A 24,582-nucleotide genomic window follows, 5' to 3' on the forward strand; every position below is an offset into this window, starting at 1 on the left:
CATTAAGTGGATTCAAACTAAGGCAGCCTGATTTTCCACTAAAGTCTACAACCTTTCCTGTAACAAAGGATCTAAAGTTTCCTACCTGTACAGATAGAAACTTTAATATACAAAAAGAACAATCTCTGGTGCCAGCACAGTGATCCCTTTTGCTGGTAGAAAATTGTAAGCATTCCCCTTTTCTTCCCTCACAGACCTGGCACACTGCCATACTTACCTGGTGGAAATGAGCCAGCTGCTACAAAGTATGGACGTCTTGCATCGGACGTACTCGGCTCCTGCCATCAATGCCATCCAGGTTAGCTCAAGCCCTCCTCTGTTCACCTTCTGGCTTCTGCCTTCCTTTCTCCTCCCCAGCCTTTGACTAACAATGGGTGTTGTCTGGCCAGTTGCTTGAGCCAAACTCAAGGGGATGGAAGTGGTCACTTTGCTGGGCATTTATCCCTATTGGTTTGGTGGACCTTACTGTCTGTCCTCTCTTTCCTGTTTTGAAACAAAGGGTGGAGTTTTTGAAAGTCCCAAAAAGGAAAAAAGATCACACAGGAGGTGGCGGTCCAGAGCTATTGGCAAAGATACTAAAGGAACGCTGCAGGTAACCATTACTTCTGCCAGCAAGCTGCTTTCCTGCTGGATCTGCATGCCATGTGCTGGGGCTACTTGGACTTAGATAGAACAGACAAGTGAATGCTCTGGAGTTGTTCTCTCCGATACTGCATGTTGAGACATGAGCTCATCGCTTAGACCCTCTGAATAGTAGTTTAAGCTTGTAATGGGTATTGGGCAGGGGAGAGAGTGTTTTCTAAGGGAAAATGGCATGGATTTGGAGGGACTGCCACCATTTCTAGGACTTTTGGTTTTTCCCCTGTAATGTTTAGCCTGCCTGCCCTCTTCTTGCTTGGGTGTGTCCTGTTTTTGTGGCTGCTGTGACTCCATGCTTTGACTCACCTCTCCTGCTGAAGCTCAGTGGATTTATCATCCCTCTGAACCCACAGGCCTCAGTCTCTGAGCCCAAGACATTGTTGGAGCTCTCTCTTGCTATTTTTCTCCAGACTTTCAGTTCCCCACCAGAAATTCACTGTGTCATTCTAGGAGCTGTCTTTTCCAATGCACAGCTAAATCACAGGCCGAGATTTGCATATTACATATTAAATAGCATTACATATTACATATTAAACGGCAACATTGTTAGAATAAAAACAAATCCTAAGCTTTTGGATCTGATGTACTCTTGTATGTACTCTTTGGATCAAAGCACTTTATATGTTGAACTTAAATATTTTCAAAGTAAAGAATGTTCCATGCACACACGTGAGAAGCTAGTATGTTTTATAGAAGCCCCAGTGCAAATAAAGAAGAGCATTTTAAAACCTATTCATTATTAGCATCTAGTTGCTTGGTGATGATGGCAGGAGGGAGGAAGGAACTGAGTATAGCTGTCATTTTCAACCCATAGCTTTAATACTTCTATCATCTCCAAATGAGTATATGATTTTTTTCACCCATTTTTATTTCATAAGAATCAAGTTGCTGTGGAAAGTTTTCTCCTGAGTTTTTATTTGTTTTTCTTCCAAGTTAACACTCAGTAAGTAGGAAGACTTCCCTAAAAAATGTTCTTTCCTTAATAGGTTCCAATCTTAGAATCAAGCACATGTTCTGAACAGTCTGCATCTGAACCGAAATCTCTCCCTTTGGTGTCACTTTAGGTCCCTAAACCTTTTTCTGGCCCTGTAAGACTACACTCCTCCAATCCTAATCTGTCAACACTAGATTTTGGAGAAGATAAAAATTATTCTGATGGTTCTGAAACCTCATCAGAGTTTTCTAAAATGCAGGAAGATCTGTGTCATGTTGCCCATAAAGGTAAGTGAGCTTTCCTTCTTTTTAGTGTGTTTGATGAATGTGTTCGACACATGCCTGAAACTGGAATGTCCTTGGAGAGCGTGTCATAGTTGGTTCATTTTCTGCTCTATTAAGAACGTGAGCAACTTAATTTTTATTCATTTCCTTGATAGTGGAGGTGTATTCGCATGTTTCCTTTGAGAAGAGACAGGGAGATTGTTTGCTATAGAGTTGACAGAAGCCCTAGATCCAACAAACTGCAAATTGAAAATATTTCTCTAAAAAAAAAAATCACAGCTACAGACTTTTGTCATTATTCCCTAAACAATGCAATATAAAACTATTTTCCCAGCATTTACATTTATTAGATATCATAAGTCATCAAGAGATGCTGTAAAGTATACAGGAGAATGTGATACTAAGGAATGACATATTCTAAAAGCTGGGCAGTTCACTTTTCTGGAGAAAAATATGATATTATGCTTCAAGCATTTTTTAAAATATGCCTATCAAGCAGTTTTACTTTGAAGAGTTCATTTGTAGCAATTAGTTAACTTAAAATTTATCCAAGTAAGACTATCCACTATAACACTATAGCATGTTTCTTTGAATCAAGAGTTAGAAATGGGTGTTCAACATCTTTAGCTATTAGGGAAACACAAATTAAAGTCATTGATGAGATAACACTGCACACCTATTAGAACAGCTAATTTTTTTAATGCAGAACCAAATACTGGTGAGATACACAGGAACAGAATCTCTTATATATTGCTGGTGGCTGTATTAAATGTTAAATGGTGCAGTGCTCTGGAAAGTAGTTTGGTAGTGTTATCTAAAACCAAACATACTCACCATACAACCCAACATTCACATTCTTGGGTGTTTATCCTAGAGAAATTAAAATTTATGTCCATGTAAAAACCTATACTCAAATGTTCAGAGCAGGTTTATTTGTGTAAGCCAAAGACTGGAAACAACTCATTGTCTGTCAACAAACAAACTGTTAAACAAACCATGTTACATCCCATAATATAATGGAAAACTGCTGGGCAATAAAATATTTAAATCTCTGTTGCAGAGATGAGAGACCAGAGGCTTAGAGAAGCTAAAGGAGGATCTTGTGATTATAAAGTAGCCAGCCTGAGACTTGAATCCCAACTTGCCGGACCCCAATTTATATGCTCCTTACTTATAAGGGTGTTTCACTGACCTTACAGGAGGTAGCCATGGTTAATTTTTATAGACATGGAAAAGATGCCCACAGTGTGTCATTGCATAAAAATGAAAGGTTACAAAACATTGTATAGGTATGGCCCCATTTTTCAAGGAAAAAAATTGATATATGCCTGGCATACATAGGTACACTAAAAATTCTAGAAGTGTTTTCATAATGGAGGCTGAAATTACAAGTACTTATCATCTTTTTTCTTTAAATTTTCATACATTTTAAACTTTTCTTAAAGAGAAAACATATTACATTTTTAAAGTAACCCATTTTATGTTTTTTACAGATTCCTCCCTCAGATCCTATCTTATTCACCACTAGAATGTCTCAGTGTTTTAGAGGATAAAATTTTTTTTCCGTCTATAATTATTTTGCTATTATACAGTCTGTCTGTAAATGTGAAGGGTTGCCTGGCCCACCCCTTAAGAGCTTTTTAAATGCCCCTTGGGCATTTTTTAATATTTAAAGAAACAGTTACATTTAGAGCATTTTAGGTTTATGGGGAGGAAATTCTTTTAAAACATCATTACTTTTTAATAATATGCACTGTTTTAAATGAAAAGTCGATGCCTCCCTACTGCAGGGAAAGACCTTGGATTTTATCCAGGTGGCAGAAGCTGCTCCCTTGTCAGGGCAGAGGTTCTGTGTAGAGTGGCTCCATTCATCTGGTCACCTGATCACCCATATAATCTCCACATCTCTGAAGGTCTGTAATGGACCCCCAGCCAGCTGTCTTTGGGGGCTCTGTGAAATCAGCTGGCTGCAGAGTCACCACGTACCTCAAGGAGGTCAAAGTTAGTGCTGCAAGAAAGGTCTAAGTGGCTTATTCAGCAACATCCTCATCCCCTGGGCTGTTGGACTGTGAGTTGCACAGGCAGCCTAAGGAGCTGTGTGCATTCACACTTGCAGGAAGTCTCCTCCTGGACCCTACTTGTGGGGCTTCAGGGAATAGACAGCTCTCAGATTTGCTGGTAGTCCTCTGACTGACATGCTTTTCTGCTTTCACGTCTTCAAACTCAAGCATCTTGACCTGTCTTCCTGTGTACGCCTTGTTTTGTTACTGATGGGGCCTATTGCTTTTTCTTTGCCAGCATCCCTGTTCTAGGGGGCTAATTTTGAAGCAGCTAAATTCCATTGATGTAACAGTCTATGTGACCTACTTGTCAAATGCATCTGAATTCTCCTGGTTTTATAGACCAAGTGGAACCCAACATATACCTATCCTATTATTTAAAGTCCTTGTTAGACATGACAAGCTGTGAACTTGATTTTTTGATATATTGTTGAACTGATACTCAAAGTTCAAGCTTCAGGCTTTGTCTGTTGACACCTGTATAAGCAAACAGATGAAAATATACCAAACCTAAAAGCCATTATTTTTCTTTCATATATTAGCTTTTACATTTCCCAAAGTGTATTTTATGAAATACTTTACCCATAAAATGATTAAAACTTCAAACAAGAATTGAATGATTTAAAGTGTTTGGAAAATACGGTTCCCTCTGGATTCACACAAACTAAGTAGTCAAGACCCTGAGAAATCCTACAGCAATGAAACCTGATTTTTTTTTTTTTTTTTTTTTTGGTACTGGGGATTGAACTCATGGGCACTCTACCACTGAGTCACATCCCCAGCCCTTTTTGTATTTTATTTAGACAGGGTCTCTCTGAGTTGCTAAGACATGATCCTCCTGACTCAGCTCCCTGAGCCTCTGGGATTTCAGCCACCACGCCCAGCATAACTCAGTGATTTTGAATGTTATTTGGGAAACTCTCTACTCCCCACCAGCTATTAACAACCCGGAAATAAAGTCCTTGGGAAAATACTGTAGGAAGCACGGTGACTAATAAGCCTATACTGACTGAGCAGGCCACCTCTGTTACCAACCACCTGTGCATTCCTGGTTTACCTTTCTGCCCTCCTTTGCTTTATCTATTAAGTGTTCTAAAATAGCAGTCCTGACTCTTCTATCATTGTCTTCTATGATTATTTTATGCTGAACAGAGAGAATTCACACCGTTGCTTACTGTTGCAAGGTTTTATGAGAGACTATTCTGTTAGCAGCAGAGACAGAAATGGCCAAACTTGGTAAAAAGATTTAGGGTGAGAAAGCAAGGAAAAGGATGGGACTAGAGTCAGGGTTCTCCAGATGGAAGTGGATATTCATGCTCTGCCATGGAAAGGAAACAAGACTTGAATTCTTTTCCAAGAGGTGAGGGAAATCCTCATTTATAAACGTAAAAACTTTGGGCTGAGGCTGGGGCTCAGTGGTAGAGCGCTTGCCTAACACGTGTGAGGCATTGGGTTCAATCCTCAACACCACATAAAATAAATAAATAAATAAAATGTTAAAAAATTAACTTATGAGTCATCAAATAAGCCATAATAAAAACTAAGAAAAAAATGAAAAGCTAAAGCACAAAATGAAATTACATTAACTTATTGTTTTATTCCTGGAGTCTTTTCTTGCATTGAGTTGTAATTGTCATTTTCTGAACTGTTTTAAGTATATGGATGCCAAGTATGCCTCCATGATAACTCTTTCATGGATTAAAATGTATTATTCATAAATTAGAATTCAGTATAAAGCTTGCTGAGCAATTATATTCATGTACTTTATCAGTAAATCAGTAAAATTACCTAACGTATCTAAGTCAGTTTGGATGGAATATGAATTAGAAAATATTTTAGAACCATGGATATCCTATGAGGTTTGAAACTTAAGCAGATTGCAGAAGATTAAATCATCCAAAATATTTTAAGAATATTAATATTTTAGGGACCAGGGCTGTAGCTCAGTGGTAGAATGCTTGCCTCACACCATGAGGCACTGGGTTCGATCCTCAGCACCACATAAAAATAAATAAAGATGTTGTGTCCATATATAACTGAAAAAATATTTTTAAAAAAGAATATTAATATTTTAAAGATAACTCAAATAAAAAAGTGGTTTCTATTAAAAAGAAAAATAGTCCTACTGTGTTGAGTGTTGATAGTGTGTTTTCTCATTGTTTCTCTGAAGCACTCCTGAGATATAGGGATTATCCAAATATATAGGTGTGGAAACAAGCATTTGTCCAAAATCTAAACAGCAATTAAGCATTAAAGGCAGGATTTAAGTTCATGTTTGCCTCATTATAGACTCTATTTCCCCAGTCTCACACTGCCTCTCCAGGGGTGGTGTCCATGACATTCATAACTGTGTTCCTCAAGATCTTATTCCTTCCTGATGCTAAAAAACTGCTAAAGAAGGAACATGTTAAGAAGTAGAGCTCTCAGATCAGCTGTTGCCACCCAAATATGCCATGTAGTATAATCTCACCAATAAAAGTCCAACTCACTCAAAGTACGACACAGAAGCCTGTTGCAAGGGGAACAGTGCTGACCACCAAGGCTCTGTTGTGTGGTGCTTGTGCTGTTCTGCTCTGTGGGTGCAGCTCACATCACCCACTTATGCTTAAGTCTTACAGCCAAAAGTCCCACTCTCTTAGTCCAGCAAGGGGGGCTGAGAAATGGCTAATGATAACCTGGGGGGAGAAAATGAATAAACCGAAGTCCCATAATTGTCTTCTGAAACTTGAATACCCCACAAAAAAAGGAAGTGGTCCTGTTTTGCAATGAGAAGAAACCAAAGCAAGTGTCTTAGGAACAGGAGGGACTAAGTCCCAGAGCAGAATATACTTGCTTCAGAAGATAGCAAGGACTCTGAGAAGCGTGGGCCTGTAGACCACCTGGCAAGGTCTTTGTGGGTGGGGAGGGACTGTCATGCTCTGGTGTAAGTGGCTCTGGTGCTCTTTGAGGTTCTTCGTAATTCTGTCTCAGACTTTCCATGTGGCTTTGTTTATTAGTGTCCATAGATACAGTATTCATTTGGATTTTTATTTATCTCTAATATACTTAGAATCAAGTTGGAAATAAGACATTCCTGTCACAGGAAATATCCCAGGCCTTTGGGATCCTGTTCCTTTGACAATTGACTTAAATATGTCCTCCATGAGCAGCCTCAAGTCATTACTCTCTGTGTGCTACATCATTCAGTGGCTCTGAATGGCTACTTTATCATCCTCTGAGTGGACCTTAATGGTCATTTAAGAAATGTAATGCAGAGGGATCTAGTCTCCTGAACCCCTTTGTCAAATGATTGAGGAAGAGATTTCCACCTTACAATAAAATATAAAGAGTATATGAGTTCCCTTCTGTTTATTTTATGCTGCTCACCACAGTCTTAGCTATACATTTTGAACCAAATAGTGCGTATTCTGCAAGTTTCAAAATTTTAGAAAGGAATCTTCTAGTTTGGTTGAAAGTTTTGCTTTGTAACAGGGCATATAAAAGCCAGAAGAATTGATTTAGGAAAGTGGCAGCCAGCTGAGTGATACAATTATTTTATTTGGAGGAATAAATGTAACAGTGAAGAAACAGCCACTCCCCTAACTCCTAGGGACCTATTGAGAAGGTCATGGGGCTCTTCCATGATGGAGATGGGGATGCTTAGCCAATGGGACATCAAAATCATCAAATGCAGCGAGATCACAGCATGGCTTATTGCTCTCCTCCGGAGGCTGCTCTCTGGCTCAGTAGACTCTGCCCAGTCCCTCATTCATTGAATCTCTACTCAGTGTGCAGTTATTTGCAAGCATTATCCTGGCAAGAGATATTCTGCTATAGCTGCTGCCCACATCAGGAGGCTGTATCACCACCACTTTTACCCTCATGGATGTCTCTTCATCATCATCACTATTATTATTGCAGTAGCATTTATTATTTATCACATGCCCTGCTCTGGGTTAAGTGCCTTAACTGTATTATCTTGTTTGTCCTTATAGCAGTCTATAAAGCAAATGCTGTTATCATCCCCATTGCATGTGGGGAAACTAGGGTCCAGGCCTCATATACTTGTCTAAGGTCATGAAGTGAACAAGTGACTTCTCTCTTTGTTGATAGAAGCAGCACCATTTGTGTATGTGTGTGTGTGTGTGTGTGTGTGTGTGTGTGTAAATTGCTTTTTTGTATTGTGACTTTCTAAAGATGCTCTAAGTTCATCACTAAATGCACCACCTCAAACAAATTCAGAGAGAACACATAGATAGGTTCTCTTTGCTGTTCTCCTTGCTATTAAATGCAGAAAGTAAGTCAATAAAGTGTATTTAGTTTCTGTGTTACTAAATAGGCCACTCTTGGATAACAATACCTCTGAAAGTGCAAGCCCATGGAATCCAGTAAATGACAGGTCATTTGAGAAGTGTGTCTCCATCTCTTCCTTATTCCTGCCTCTCTAAAACAAAACATAATAAAGGACATTGGAAAGATAATATTCAAATGTGATATCCATGAACAGTAATTTAGATGACAATTTCCTCGTCCTTAGGAGGTAATTTGTGCATTATGTGATCAAAAGCTGATGGATTTTTTTTTTTTTTTTTTTTTTTGCTATATGTGTTCATGTTTTTCAAAAACTTTAGTTCAAGCATTTGAGTACCTAATAGGGCTAAAGTCCTGTTGTACCTAAATGATCTTGAAAGTGAACAGACTGGCTGAGTGCCATAAGTTGAAGTGGGGACTCTGGTCCTGCAACTGTATTCTGAAATAATTTTCAAATTTCCAGGAAAGTTGCAAGAATAGTACAGAGAGCTCTCACATACCGTTTACGAGGATTTACCATTTTTATTTTGCCACATTTATTTTTATCACTGTCTCTTTTTATATACACACTTTTATTTTTTGGAAGCATGTGAGAGAAGGATTTATACATATGTCATTCTTTATGGCTTTATACTTTAGTTTAGGTTTCCTGAACATAGGGCTACCCTGTTACATGGCCACAGTGTAGTTATCTAATTCGGGAATTGTAGCATTAAAACAGCACTTCTTATCTATTCTGCCTTCTACATCAAAATAAAATGTTGTCAAAAGTTACATGTCGTTTTCCCCTTGGTGCAGGATCTAATCCATGATCATATATTGCATTTCATCTTCTTGCCTCTTTAGCCTCTTTAATTGGGAGCAGTTCCTCAGTCATTTTTTTTTCTCTTCTATAAAATTGATACTTTTGAAGAATGCAAGCCAGTTGTCTTACGTTTCCTCATGATCAAATCCAGATTGCTTACCCCTGGCTGACATTCACCAAAGAAGATGCTGTGTCTTTTCCAGGGTGTTCTATCCAGAGGCACCCAGAGCCCGCTTAACCCTCATTTTTAATTCATTGTGATCACCTGGTTAAGGGGATGTCTAGTTTCTCTGCTGCATTCTTACCATACCCAGTAAGCCTTGTTCTTAACCATTTCTGGTCTTTAGAGATTACAAACAAAATAAAACGAAAAACTGCTGGTCATTGAGAATCTGTAAATCAAAAAAAAAAAATGGCAAATGTGCATATGTGTGTGAAGTTTAAGATTTTTCTTTTTTCACACAGTTTTAGATCCTTAGCAAAAGATATAAAGAATTCCCATATCTTCTGCCCACCTCCCATAAAGGCACAGCCTCCCCCACAGTCAGCACCCACATCAGAGTGGGACAAGTTACATTTGAAGAACCTGCATTGACAGGTCATTATCACCCAGAGCCTGTGATACATTGCAAATGTGTCTTTTAAAAGTCCATGTAGAGGATATTTTTTTCTGCACTCAAAATATTTGGGGCTGTTATTTGGCGAATTTTTTTTTTTAACAAGAAAAACATTTTACTGTATTTTGTTTTCAATTATGCCACTTCCTTTATTCCTTCTCATTATGATTATATCTTTATAGTTTACTTCGCCTTAAGGTCAGCTTTTAATACCATATCAACGGAGAGAGAGAAACTGAAGCAGCTGATGGATCAGGATGCCACCTCCTCCCCTTCTGCTCAGGTCATCGGTCTGAAGCACGCTCTGTCATCCGTAAGTTACATGTCTGAGTCACAGAAATGCCTGCAAACGTGTTCTGGCTTGTCAATTATTATATTTTCCATTTCCATGGTTCTGTTGAAAATTCATGATTTTCATGGTTAGGTTGAAAATTCAGGAGAAAACCAAGCAAATTATCCAAATTACATTCTGACCTTTCCTGAGACAACACTTATTCAAAAATAACAAAATTTACCCTACCCCCAATCTTAGTAGCTAGTATTTTATTGTGTGTTAGATTCCTTTAGTTCTCTCCAATTTATCTTAATTTTTCTGTTTCTATAAAACTCTTGTTGTATATTTGTGTGTGTCTCACACATTTGTTAATGCTTACAAAATCTAACAGTTTGGAGGAGATTTTGAGCACCCTGAGACACCACAAGCTTAAAGTAGCTTAACACATGATAGGCAACAGAGACAAATTTCTAGTTGACAGTCTTATCTTCTCTACGGCAAAGCACTGATCCTATTTATTGCTCTTTCAGAGACACAAAAGTTATTTTATTTGATTACATAGTACAAAACATTTAGCTCTCCCCCCCCCCCATGGGCACAAAGAGAAGAGTCACACAGGAGTGTCTGTCAGGTAATCATGGTGAAAGGAAAGTGTAACAGAAAAATCACTGTCAAGGCTTCAGATGTGTTTCAGTAAGCCATTCTGTCACTCCACTCTCCTTTTTCTCATCCACTTTAATTCAAACCTCAGCATAGTTGGGCTTGATTGATGTGCTCTGTTTGAATAGCTGAAGTTGTCTGGCCCTCCACCTGTATCCATGACAGCTAGAGAATTTCTGAGACCGCACACTTGTATGCTCCGACTCTTCGCTCATACTTTGAAATTCCTGCTTGAAAATGAGAAAGTATGTGTGCACATATGAAATTACCATCTGAAGCAGATTCGAGTTTTCTATTTCAGGTTGGGTAGGGAAGATGAATTTTAGGATCTTGTTATGAGATGCTGAGAGAAAATGTCCACTCATATTTTCTATTCATTTTGTGGCTAAGAAAAGTAATGTTCTTGATGTAGTGTTAAGGACGAATCCTTTGCCATTAGTTCTTATAATTAACAATTCAAAGAATGCTATCTTTGGAAGAAAAAGTAAAAAGAAAAAAATGATATTGGCTTCAAGTCTTAGTATTATTTTAAGGTCAGAGAAGCACATCCATTTGGATCACAGTGAATAGCCAGTCACACAGGGTTCCTATTTTGGTTTGAGAGCAGCAGAGTGGTTTTGTTTTATTTTATTTCTTTTCTTTCCTTCCCTTCTCTGCTTTCTTAGTGGTACAAAATACTTCTTATTGTTCCCATTAGATTGGCTCTTGGTGCACTAAGTGCCTCTTATGGGTTCCTCAACATTCCCCCCCCACACTCATCTCCCTCTTCCTGGCCCCCTCTCACAGAGTCTGGCCTCATCTTGTTAAATTGCTTGTATGGACATCAAGACATACCTGGCCATAGTTTCCTGGACCAAAGTCATTTTCATCTTTGCTAAGGAATTCTCTTTCACCCATGTTCACAATTTTGGAAACTTAAGATCAAACAGGACAATCCTTTTTTTCCTTTTTGTCTTGGATTCCTGATTTGATCCAAGATTTTTTTTTAAGAGAGAGAGAGAGAGAGAGAGAGAGAATTTTTAATATTTATTTTTTAGTCTTTTGGTGGACACAATATCTTTATTTTTATTTTCATGTGGTGCTGAGGATCGAACCCAGTGCACCATGCATGCCAGGCGAGCGCGTTATCACTTGAGCCACATCCCCAGCCCCTGATCCAAGATTTTTTAAAGTAATTGTTTTTTAAATCATCTCAAAGCTATCAGAAAGGATAGGCTGGTGCTCTACAAGTAATCTTGGTTTGTTTCTTAGCTCTGCCTGTGGTTTACAAAAGAAAGAGAAGCCACTAATATAACACAATTTCTAGGCTAAACTAAGTGCCTAGCCACCATACCAGTGATGTATTGACCAGAATGAAGTGAGTGCCCCAAAGAGATGTCATTGTAATGACCCTAGTTCTTATTCGATGTGTCTTAAATGAGCCCTGAGGATATTCTTTTCAGTTCTAGGGATCAAATCCTGACCCAGTGCTTTCTAGGCGAGGGCATACCACCGAGCTATCATGCCAGCTCAGTTCTTGAGGATTTTTAAACAACCTGTACCTTCCATGGATACTAAAACATCAAGCCAAAAACCTCACTGAGATCCAGGCAGTGGACTAAGCTCCTAGTGGGTGGGCCTGCAGGCCCTGACAGCTGGGAAGGTCTCTGAGCTTCTTAGAAGAGTCAGACAAATGGGATGGATCTGTGTAAAAGCAACTCTGGAGCTGATTAAGGGAGTGTTGGGGGACGTTCAGGAGCATTCATCCTTATCCAAAGACAGATCCATTTGGAGACTAGCTGGTCAGGAAGTGTGTAGGAGGATCAGTGAGCAGGAGGCATGTTCCTTTACCTTTGACCAGGTCTCTCCTATTTGAGAGGCTGATGGAAGGAATGGGATTTGCACAGAGGAGAGTAAAAGAGGTCCCATATAGGTTTCTGTTCCCATGGTCCATAAATCCTTATGCAGGTAAGTGAGGTTTGTTTATTAAAAAAAAAAAACCTTAGTCATGAAAAACAAATAAAATAATCAGCACCTGTGTTGGAAAAAGAGTAAAATTAACCTTCTGTGTCCTCCTTCCTGGCACACTTCCTAAGATTCAGTTTAACTGGTGTGAAAATTAAACCAATCCTAAGGTGGGAGTGGTTTCTTTTCAAGGATGAGAAAAGCTTGGAATCATTGCACAGGAGTGGGGAGGGAGGTATTGGTCAAAGAGAACAAAGCCAGTTGGGCAGGAGGAGGAGATGCTGTGAGATCAATCACCACTCTTAATAAAAGCTGGTGGTGCCTGTGACTTCCCTCTCTGCCGCCCTCACTAACTCTCCTTCCACTCCTGGAGATGAGAGTAGTGAAGAGCAGCATTTCCAGGGTTGCGGGTTTGTTATCTCCTGGCTCTGAGACTGGCCTCCAGAGGATCAGGGTGCTCCCACATAGTGCTTCTGTGGGTACCTGCTGGGCTGCTCAGAAACATCCATTTATTAACAGAGCCCCACTATTTTTAACATGTTCCAGGCCCTAGCACAAAACACAGATCTTAAAGAACGCTTACGCAGAATCCATGCCGAGTCTCTGCTCCTCGACTCGCCCGCTGTTGCCAAGCTGGGTGACAATCTGGCAGAGGTGGGTAGGTTTCTTGCCAGGTAATGTCTCTGCAACCCTCCCTTCGTGGGATGTCCTCTGTCCAGTCGCATGGCCTTCCTACTGCACCTCCTGAGTGGGCTGCCTCTCCACCACCAGCAGCTGCGGTCACAGCTGCCACATGGACTGGATTTTCGGGATGCAAAGCTTTCTTGAATGTATGCTGCTAAGCACATTTTTAAATTGTGTGTCCCCCAAATTCATTTTTCCTTCTGTATTTCTTCTTCTCATTTCCCTCCTAAGCATCACCCCTTTTGCTAGCTAGGTGTTAGGGGAGTGGGAGCTTTGGAGAGGTAAACGTTTTTCCTGTTGTGTCTGCAGAAAACTAAATTTCTTTGGCCCATAGCATGCCAGCTCCTTGACAACTTCCTTCTTTTGCTTGAAAAAGTTGCTGCTGTCCCCTCCTCCTCTTCCTGCAAAATTTCTTTCCTTTATGGAACACAGCAGCTATGTACTCTGAGGGAAAGAATATTGCATTACAATTGAAGTCTCTTGGTCAGAAAAAAGTACATTAAAAGTCTTTTCATTAGATTGGAGACTAATGAAAAGACTTAAAATAAAAAATAAGGAACATAATAGACAAAGGGTTCTGTGCATATGAATAAATTTTTCTTTCTTTTCTTTTCTTTCTTTTTTTTTTTTTTTTTTTTGTACAGGGTATTGAACACAGTGGCATTTTACCACATCTCCAGTACTTTTTGTTTTTAAAGACGAGGTCTCATAAGTTGGTACAACTGGCTTCCAACTTGTGTTCCTCTGCCTCAGCCTCTTAAATCACCGGGATTATGTGCAGGCACCACCCCACCTGGCATAATTTTTTTAAAAATGTGTATCATAATCTTTCTTTTATCTTTTCCTGTCTTCAAAGAAAACAAAACCCTCACACAATTTCATTGTCCCATGGGCAGCTCTTGGATTGAGTGATGAGAAGAACAGAGGCTGAAACCCGTCAGGATAGAGACCACAAGGCCACAGTGTCTCCCTGACTGAAGCACATGCTGTGTCACTTGCTTGCAGGACCATTCATCTGACAAGAGGGCAACCCTCTGTGCAGAGGCTCATGGCTGAGGTGGAGAAATGGGATTCCTCTACAGACACACCACCCCCTCCAAAAGATCACTTTTCAGTTATTCCAGCCCAACTCTAAAGTGTTACCTGCAGGACTTAGCCCCTTAGTAGTACTTACACTGGTCTCCTTTTGTGGCCTGTTCCAAGACATGTGCTCACCAGGTGGGGCCTCCTCAAACCTGCCCATTCACTAAAGGCAACCTAGGCAAGGCTGCAATGGGCGTCACTGAGGGTCATTCATGCCAACACCAGGGCAATCGTGACTGTTCCTAAAGACAGCTTGTCTTTTCCATAGCATTATCATGTAAATTACATTTATACATTTAATAAATAGTTAAATAGATAACCTTCATTAATGTCTTCAAGATTTTATGCTCAGCATGTGTATTCGGGGCTATTTGTGTTTTGAGATGGAAATTCAAATCCCAAGTCTTTAAAAATCTGTATTTTTATACTAACATAAAAATCCATATGTTTATACTAATCTCAAAAATAAGATACCTGAAAACTTACATGTGGTTAAACTGTCCTTTTCAAACTCACACCTTCTGGATCAGCCTTCCGGAGTCTTGGCTCAGTGATGGAGTTGTCTCATTTATTTCCTGGTTTAGAGATTTTTCTTTTCCCATGAGTTGTCCTTTTATGCACACAGTGACTCAGGCTTACTTTGCCAGCAAGGGGAAAGCCATTGTTGCCTTCAGGAAATAAGCACTGGAGGAAGTAGAAATGAAAGTTTAACTCAGTTGATTTTTGTAGATAACTCTCAGACACCTCAAATACTCTGGAATGACAGCCCCCAACAGTGGGGGCGGCCCAAGGGGCTCAGATTCTAGGGTCTTTAATGTCTGTGCTTGCTTTCTGTTAGCAGCGCAACTTACCCATCTTTGATGTTGGATCTGACTACCTGAATTCTAAAATCCCTCTTTTCCTGTCAGAAATTATTTTCACAACCTATCGAGTCCCTCCTGTTTTAAATTCCTGAATGTGAAAATTTGATATTATTGGGTTATCAGTGCTAAGATGATTTTATATTATTTTATATCCCAAATGAAAGGCTGAATGACTTTTGGAGGTAACAGCCTTCTACGTACCCCTCACCCTTCTTCAGTTCTGGGGATTGAACTCAGGGCCACTCTACCACTGAGCTACATTCTCAGCCGTTTTTTATTTGATTTTGGGATAGGATTTCACTAAGTTCCTGAGGCTGGCCTTGAATTTGTGATCCCCGTGCTGCAGCCTCCCAAGTTGCTGAGATTATCTGTGTACACCGTGCCTTTCATATATCCTTTTGCATTTAAAGTGCAGTTATGAGACTAAAAAGGCAAAAACTTTTTTAAAAAGTCTGAAAGTGAAGAAGGAAACTGAATTATTTTAATTGCCTACCTGCTTGGTGCTGCACTGCAGGCACATTTAAATGCATCATATCCCAAAATCCTACCCTTGACTCTGATTTTAGAGATAAGGAAAATAAAGCCCAGAGAGGTTAAATAACTTTTCTGAGACACACAGATTTTAGAAACAAAGCTGGGATTTAAATCCCTATCTGATGGGGCTGGGGTTGTGACTCAGTGGTAGAGCACTCCCCTAGCATGGACGAGGTCCTAGGTTCGATCCTCAGCACTACATAGAAATTAGTTAATTAATTAAGCCAAAGCACGTTTGCGCTATAGCATCACACTGTCATATAATGAGGAAAGGTATGCCACACCGGAAAATAAATTAATCACTGAAGCTCCAGTATTTAAAATGAGATGGTGATGCTATAAGAATGGGACAGCATAACTCTCCCAGGCACAAACACTATTTTATATATAAAATAAATAAATGAGAAAGGGATTAAAAGCCAATGGAGAAGAGATAGATTACTTAATAAATTAGGTTAGTGCAGATCAAAGCAATTTGTGAAGAAGTTGAAGTCTTTACATTGCATGTTAAAATGAATTGCCAGCCAATTCAAGTTAAATATAAAAATTTAAACTGAAAAATATTGATTTGAATATTTATCAAACTACTAGATCAGGGATAATTTCCTAAATTGGGAAGTACTTTAAAAATTGCAAAAGTAATGTTGACTAGATTTGACTATTTCTTTTAGGAAAAAAATGGATTTTGTCAAAAAATAGAAAGGCTATGAAAAATATTTTCAGTGAGAATGACAGGCTTAGATGATACTAAATCAATGATAGTGTGCTTAATATGCAAACAACAAACAAATCATGTCAAGTACCTTAAAACCTTAGAAGTAAATGGAAAAAGATATAATGCAGACAGTTGTGGGATTTTTTTTTTTTTTTTTTTTGGTACCAGAGATTGAACTCAGGGGTACTCGACCACTGAGCCACATTCCTATTCCTATTCTGTATTTTATTTAGAGATGGTCTCACTGAATGGCTTAGCGCCTCACCATTGCTGAGGCTGGCTTTGAACTTGTGATCCTCCTGCCACAGCCTCCTGAGCCACTGGGATTTCAGGCATGCACCACCAATTGTTTTTTTTAATTTTTTGCTTTTAACTTTTGTATTTCAATTCAGCCTTACATCCCTTCACTACTAGGATATGTTATAAGAAAAACATGATTGTGCGATTTCTTGTGTGAACACTACCCAGTGTACGTATACAAACCTTGATGGGACAGCCTTCTACACACCAAGGTTATATGCTATTAGCTATTTTAGAAATGTTTTATGATATTGCATTTGCCTTTTATGTTTTCTTGCTAAAATCTAAGACACAAGCACCCATTAGCGTAGGCCTATGCAGAATCAGAATCGCCAACCTCACCGTCTTCCACTTCTACATCTTGCCATAGAAGGTCTTCAGGGACAGCAGCAAATGTGGTGCCATCATCTCCTGTGATAGCAGTGCTTCTGAACCTTCCTGAGGACCTGTCTGTAGCTATTTCACAGTTGACTTTTTATTTTTCATATATATATATATATACACACACACACACACGTACACACACACACACACATACATATATGTGGGAGGAATACAGTCTAAAATTAAATAAAAAGGGTCATAAATAACCCAGTAAAATAGTCATCAAGCTCCATATGCTGTACATAATTGTATGTTATGCACTTTTATACAACTAGCAGCACAGTAAGTTTATTTCTCCACCAGCAGCATGACAAACACAAGTCATGCCTAGCACTGTTACAAGAAAATGTGACATCACTAGGAAACAGGAAGTTTCCAGTTCTATTATAATCTTGTGGGACCTTTGACATAAATGTTATCCTATGATACATAGTTGTCTTCATAAATTCATGGGAAGGTACAGAGTAATGCAGAGGAAGGGCCCATGCACCATTTATCCTGTCGTTTCCTCACATCTCAACTCTACAGATCTTTTTTTTTTTTAAAGAAAAAAGATATCTAATCTACTGAAAAGTAAAACAGCTAACTTAGCACAGCAGTTCTAAATGGTGATATTCACGGCCCTTAATATAAGAATGTAAATAGGAGTTTTCTTACTTTTTAATGTAATATGTATCCTTAAACATTTTTAATAATTCTATTTCTGAAAATTTAATCTAAGAAATAATGAGATATGAACAAAGACAAATTTACAAAATGCTCACCATCGTTGTAAATCTGGAAACGTCTTTAATTTCCAAGATAGGGAATTGTTACTCTATAACACATAAATATGATAAAATATGAATTAAAGTTCATTATCTCAGAGAAGTTTTAAATGACCTGAGAAAAATTTATAGTATAATTTAAGCATATGTAGCAGACAGTATATGATAATGTACAATTTGATCCCAATTTTTCAAAATAAAAAAGGTATATACAAATATTTTAATTAAAAATATGTATACTAGTAAGCTAGTAAGCACTGCATCTGGGTGATGGAAATTGAAGTGATATTTATTTTCTTTACATTTTTCTGTATTTTCTAATGTGAATTTTTTTTTATCCTTACAACACATTAATATTGAAAATTTGATTTTGGTACAATGTTTGGGAAGAGTTTATAAATTAGATGTATGTGTGTATTATGTGTGTGTAATGATTAGTTATTTTAAAACAGAGCAAAGCTACACAAATTAAAAAGATTAGAGAGAGCTGGGTGTGGCGACCCATACCTATAATCCCAGCAATTTGGGAGTGAATGGTGGAAAGAGCACTTGATCCCACCAATTCAAGATCAGTAACATGCTGAGACCCATTCTGTCTCAAAAAAAAAAAAAAAAAGGATTGGGGAGAAATGTGTCCAAAAGTTTGTAGTAGTTATTTCAGTATGATAGGATTGTAAGTGTTTACTTTTTATATTTATTTAATTTTTTTTTGTAATGTAAATAATAGATAAACAACCACTCTTGTGGAGAAAAGGGAAACTATTGAATTGAACTGACTTTTTTTATTTTAATAAATGAGGCCCTGAGTTGTTCAGGAAATTATGTTAGGGGTTGGTGGCTACCGCTGTCCAGATGAGCTTTTTAAATGCATTCCTAAGAACTTGCCCTGGAAATGGGGGCACCAGAAAGGGTTAGGGGTTAAGAAGTGGGTTGAGCACTCCTAAAACCTGGAATGCTTCAAAATCCAAAACCTTTTGAGCACCAACATGATGCCACAAGTGGAAAATTTCTGACCTCATGTGACAGGTCTCGTTTTAAATACAAGTACACTAAAATATTAAATAAGATGAACTTCAGGCTATGTATATAAGATATATATGAAACATAAATGAATTTCATGTTTAGATTTGGATACCACAGGATACCTCATCGGTATATGTGCAGATTGAAAAATTGAAAAATCAGAAATCCAAAATACATCTGTTCCCAAGCATTTCAGATAAGCGATGCTCAACCTGTATTATTTTCAGTGTTGATCATCCAGGACATCCCTGTGACCCGTAAGTCAAGGAGGAGGAAGAGAGAGAGCAGGAGAGTGTAGTAATGAATTAATAAATAGCACAAGTAAATAAATCATTAGCATCTCATATGGCGGAGCATGTTGGAGACACAGGAAAATTTCACTGTTTAAGGAAGCATTAAGGAGCTTAACTATTATTCACTGCAGTGTCTTCACACTCAATAGCTCTGTGCCTGGCTCTTCTGAGGAGAAAGACTGTCCCCTTAAGATGATAGCTTTGAGAATCATTTATAGATTCTACAATGAACTCTGTCAGGGTAGCTTTTCTGAAGGCAACACGGATATTTAAATAGGTGAGATCTTTAAACCAAAGATCTCACCTATTGGGGTGTGTTCTCTACACCAGCCTTTCCAGCTAGAGATCTTTTATTATTCTTTATAGTCCTCCATAGCCAGCTAAGACTGCATATGGGGCAAAGGTCTTATTTAGGAAGAATCCAAGAGAAAAAGGTAGATATTTCCATGTGTTCTACAGTGAACACTTCCTAAAGGGACCCTGTGCCCTTTATTAATCATGAACTCTGGTAGGCCCTCGTGTACTAGCGTCCCTCCTTGGGCATAATTTATGTTTATGAGACACAGCAAGGTATCTAGAAGTCATTAAATCCCTGGGCAAGACATCTACATTTTGTTAGCCAGACTGTTCTGGAACTTGTTTAATAAATACACCATAATATAAGAGCAGCTTTTTTACCAACACAGTGAAAAATACCAGCCATCCAGAAGCCGAGGGGAATGATCTTCTCTGAATCCAAGGAATTAAATCATCTTGTTCTAAATCTGTTTTTTTTTTTCCCCTCAAGGTCTAAGTCAATGTCACCTCCATGAAACCATCCCCTAACCCAGGACCCCTAAGTAGAGTCAGTCTCATCTTCCTCTCTGCTTCTGTAGCCTGTGGTCTCTTCATGGTCTAGTGTGTTGGGGTGTGTTCTCTACACCAGCCTTTCCAGCTAGAGATCTTTTATTATTCTTTATAGTCCTCCATAGCCAGCTAAGACTGCATATGAATCAGTCACTTAATACGTTGGGTTGAATTGAATTTTTACTTCCAACAAGAGTAGAAATCACACTCCCAGGGTATTTACGTCTTCCCCAAGGACAAGTCTAGACCCAGAGGAGTGCAGGGTGGAAGGCTCTGTGCTCTATTGAGTGTTTGTATCCAGGCTTATACCAAGGATCTGGGGTTTCCTTCCCTTGAAGAGTCATTGTGGGTGGAGAGACAAAGAGAATTCATCTCACTTATCCATGAATAATGAATGATCTGCCACCAGGAGCACTTCTGGACCAAAACACACTATTTATTTGTCAAGGGACGCCTCAAAAACAGCATATTGGCCTCTGAGAGTTCACAGGGGCAGGAGAAAGCTGTATGGCTATGACCCAGCCATGCAACGACGTGCATTCGGCATCATTCAGCGGACTGCACCCCACACCCTGCAGTGGTAGCGAATAAGAGGATATGATTCAGAAAGCATTGGAATTTTCCCCTCTGTAACGGAACAAAGAATGGCCTGGACAGCCAATTTTTTTGCTGTGAGATTTGTGGCATGTGTGTGAGCGTTGATGATGCCTGGGTGAAGTTCCCTTTTGAGGAAGGACTTCATTTTCATTTTGTTTGTGAGGCTTAACACTCCTTGACTTTGAAGTGGACCTCTGCTTTGAGTTGCTTGTTTGCATGGGCCTGTGACCTTTGTGTATTATGCAATTCAATCATTTGTTTATGGAGATTCTCTTGAGACACTTTCTAAACATATTCATTTTTTAAAATTGTTGTTGTTTGTTCTTTAAATAGGAAAACTCCAGAGATGAAAACCGAGCTCTGGTTCACCAGCTTTCCAATGAAAGCAGGCTCTCCATCACTGACTCCCTTTCGGAGTTTTTTGATGCACAGGAAGTTCTGTTGTCACCAAGCTCTTCAGAAAATGAGGTTTGGGCATTGTTTTCAGCTAGGTGTCTTGAAAATCTCTTTTGTGGCTTTGTTGATTAACCTTTTCAGTAAAGATCTATATGTTGTAACACTAAACTGGGGGGTAGGGGGGCCTTAGGCCCCTTTTGAAGGTCCTCTCATAAGTCATACCCCAAACGCCTAAAATGAAATAATATACTAAAAGAAAAACAGTTGTAAAAGTGGAGAGTTTTGGAAACCTCCTTGTTTCTATTACTTAATTACACTTTTTTAAAATTGCAAGTTGATAATTCTGACTTCTACTTATTTAATAATATTTCCATTAAAGGGAAAGAAATTAGCATTCTGTATATTTTTAATTATTAAATATATGCTACATAATTTTATATTGTTACCATTATTTGGTTATTATAGAATTAATTTATAAATGTAAAACTGCTTTAAATTAATGTATAAAAATCATACTTTCTTGAATATTGCATACCATATTTAACATTACTATGAGTATGTGCTAGTAATATTGCCTCTTAAGTATAGAAGTAGTAATCTTGTTTATCTTGTTTGTATATTAATTCCCATAGAAGACCTTTTTTTTTTTTTTAACAAGAGAGTGAGAGAGGAGAGAGAGAGAGAGAGAAAACTTTTAATATTTATTTTCTAGTTCTCGGCGGACACAACATCTTTGTTGGTATGTGGTGCTGAGGATCGAACCCAGGCCGCACGCATGCCAGGCGAGCACGCTACCACTTGAGCCACATCCCCAGGCAGAAGACCTTTTTTTTTTTCACAGACAAATTGTAACTTCTTTTACCCAAATACTACAAATTGCTTTTTCTTTCTTTTTTTTTGGTACCAGGGATTGAACCCCAGGTGCTTAACCACTAAGCCACATCCCTGGCCCTTTTTTCAATTTTTTATTTTGAGACAGATTCTTGCTAAGTTGCTTAGGGCCTTGCTAAGTCGCTTAGGCTGGCTTTGAACTTTTGATCCTCCTGATTCAGCCTCCTGAGCCACTGGGATTACTGGCATGTACCTCCACACCAGACTCTCAGACACTGACAAAATTCTGAAATTGCAGTCTGAATTAATAAGACAATTAATAAGAGTTTTCATAATAACAGAAATTTTGAGTTTACTTGCTATTTTTCCTTGTAAGAACTACCCAAGAATATATAAGAATTTTAATAACAGGTATTTTCCTATGAACACTGTCTAGGCAGATGAGTGTATTAGCCTCTATGAAAATAGCATCCAAAATTATTTCTATAGATTTGTAATGTAGGATGCAGTATATTTGATCGTTTAAAATAAGGGGATTATAAAAGTCTGGCTTTTGTTTATTTTCATTCTGATGTATATTATTTCTTCTTTCCCATAGATCTCTGATGACGACTCATATGTCAGTGACATAAGTGATAATCTTTCCTTGGATAATCTCAGTAATGATTTAGATAATGAAAGACAGACCTTGGGTAAGAATTGCATTATTTGATCTCTGAAAGTTAGCATCTTCATGGAATCCTAATAAGTATACATAGAATGCCTGCCACAAATAGAACTTGAGCAGCATGACATAAGAAAATTAGCACATGGCCCTCACCCTCCATGGTTTTACAGTCTAGGTGAAGAGACAGCACACACACTTGAAAGAGAAATTCGTTTAAATAACTTTGTCTGTTTTTGTGAATTTTTATTTTATAAAGTGAAAGTATACCAGTTTTTATGTGAGTATCTAAACATGATATAACAGCTGTCCTTTAGGCAGTAAAATGTTCTTTCAGCAAACGTTATTAGAATATAGCCTCTTTCCTTTGGGAATCTAAGAGTTTTAAATATTAAAAGATCTAGTGTAAGAGGTAATTTAGTCAGATTCTTTAAGATAATTTACTTGAAAATAACACACTTCCCTCAAGGTATCCTAAGATGTCCCCTTATTACTGCTTGATTGCAAGAGGGAAAGATATTTCTTAATGCTAGTTTGAACTGTGGGGTACAAGGAGAGTCTGGATTTTTCCAAACAGGTCTGATGGAGGACTTTTCATGAGCACACAGAAGCCTGTTTAGGAAGGTGCCCTTGAAAGAATCTACCAAGTAATCATTTCTCTGCACTGGTCCTTGTAGCATGCAGAGTTCAGAGGCCAAAGTCTGAAATAAAGAATATGGTCTAGAACCTGAGACCATGCTGTGCTGGCTTGACAAGGGCCAGGAGTCTCTTAGAACAAGTCAGAGCTGGTTCACTCTGACTTATTATTTATTCTGCTAGTGTTGCCCTCACTTAAACAAACACTGGGCAGAACTGAGCTTTCTTCTTTGTATTTGAATACTAAAAATGTTTGTTCCTCCATTCTTTACAGACATCCGCTAGGGAGGATTAGATCTCTAAACATCTTCAAAGATGGATGTAGAAATGAAATAACTTTTCTGTCCTATAACCTTGTTTAGCCTATAGGAGAAAACAGGATTGAATCAAGGTCTTTGTACATATTACACTTGAATTCCTTGGAGCCCATGTAAACACTAGGTATTTAGAATGTTTCCTATTAATTTCTTTCTCAAAAAGATTACCTGGCACATGTGAGGATCAGTCACTGTCTGAGTGCTTAGAGGAGGTTAAGTGGCTAAGAATATGGATTCAAGTTGGTTAGCCAACTCGAGGTCGGCTGCTCACCACCTATGTGTGGCAGGGCAGGTTGCTTAACTTCTCTATGCCTCATTTTCGTCCTCTATAAAATGGGAATAATATTGCTGTTTACCTCAAGAGGTAGTCATAAACAATAAATGAGAATAATATGTGTAAAATACTTAGAAGACTGACATTCACAGTTTAAAAAGCAAAATATGCATTAGCCAATAGTAGTGGTGATTATGGTGATGGAGGAGGATTTCAAAATTTAGATTAGCATAATCAAAGAAAATATTTTGAGACTGCCTGTAAAGCTGTTTTTAAAAACTAATGTCAATTGTAGCTACTTCCCTGTGTCCTATTTTTCCCATATAAGCTAGTAAAACAAATTTAACAATTAATTGCTTGCATAGATTTACAAGGGACTGCCAAGTAGAGACCCAATTTTGTACTCATCTGTTCATCAAAGCAACTTCTTTATTCAGAGTTATTTGCTTTATAATGAGTAAGTGTTAAATAAGTAAATATGTACATAGATATATTGATAAGATATATTGATGTAATGTAAAAAGATATCATTTTAAAATAGGCAATGTTAGGATGAGAAAGGAGTTTCAGAATATGAGGCAAAGGAAAAGATCAATAAATTTATATATCTGAAATGTAAATATTTCATTTGCCCAAAACTTCATGGATCAAATTTAAAGGTAAAGGCCAAAAGGGGATCTAGTTGTAAAGCAAATAAAAAGATGAAAAGTTATGGTTTAAATTTGTACACAGGAAGGCAGACAATTCAGAAAAAAAAAAAAAAGCAGTGTTCATGACAGCATTTCAGACCACATTAGAAAGTTCTTAAATGTAAATTAAAACAAGAAAATAGCATCGTCCATCTAACAATGTGACAAAAATTAAAAAT

General features: G+C 38.2%; 1 protein-coding gene across 5 annotated transcripts in view; it reads left to right on the plus strand.

Moving 5' to 3' along the window:
- Osbpl3 (oxysterol binding protein like 3) overlaps positions 1-24,582 on the plus strand; it is a 180,241-nt gene that overhangs the window by 115,949 nt on the left and 39,710 nt on the right. For 2 of the 5 annotated variants that reach the window (XM_078039955.1, XM_078039954.1), the window contains 7 exons: positions 195-298; positions 500-592; positions 1,704-1,860; positions 9,812-9,942; positions 13,054-13,161; positions 20,930-21,064; positions 22,422-22,515. In XM_078039955.1, coding sequence (XP_077896081.1) covers positions 195-298; positions 500-592; positions 1,704-1,860; positions 9,812-9,942; positions 13,054-13,161; positions 20,930-21,064; positions 22,422-22,515 — 822 coding nt within the window. The remainder of the gene's footprint in view (positions 1-194; positions 299-499; positions 593-1,703; positions 1,861-9,811; positions 9,943-13,053; positions 13,162-20,929; positions 21,065-22,421; positions 22,516-24,582) is intronic. The other 3 variants (XM_078039956.1, XM_078039957.1, XM_078039958.1) reach the window with 3 other exon arrangements.

Source organism: Ictidomys tridecemlineatus, chromosome 2 (assembly GCF_052094955.1).
Source record: "Ictidomys tridecemlineatus isolate mIctTri1 chromosome 2, mIctTri1.hap1, whole genome shotgun sequence".
NCBI classification, from domain to species: domain Eukaryota; kingdom Metazoa; phylum Chordata; class Mammalia; order Rodentia; family Sciuridae; genus Ictidomys; species Ictidomys tridecemlineatus.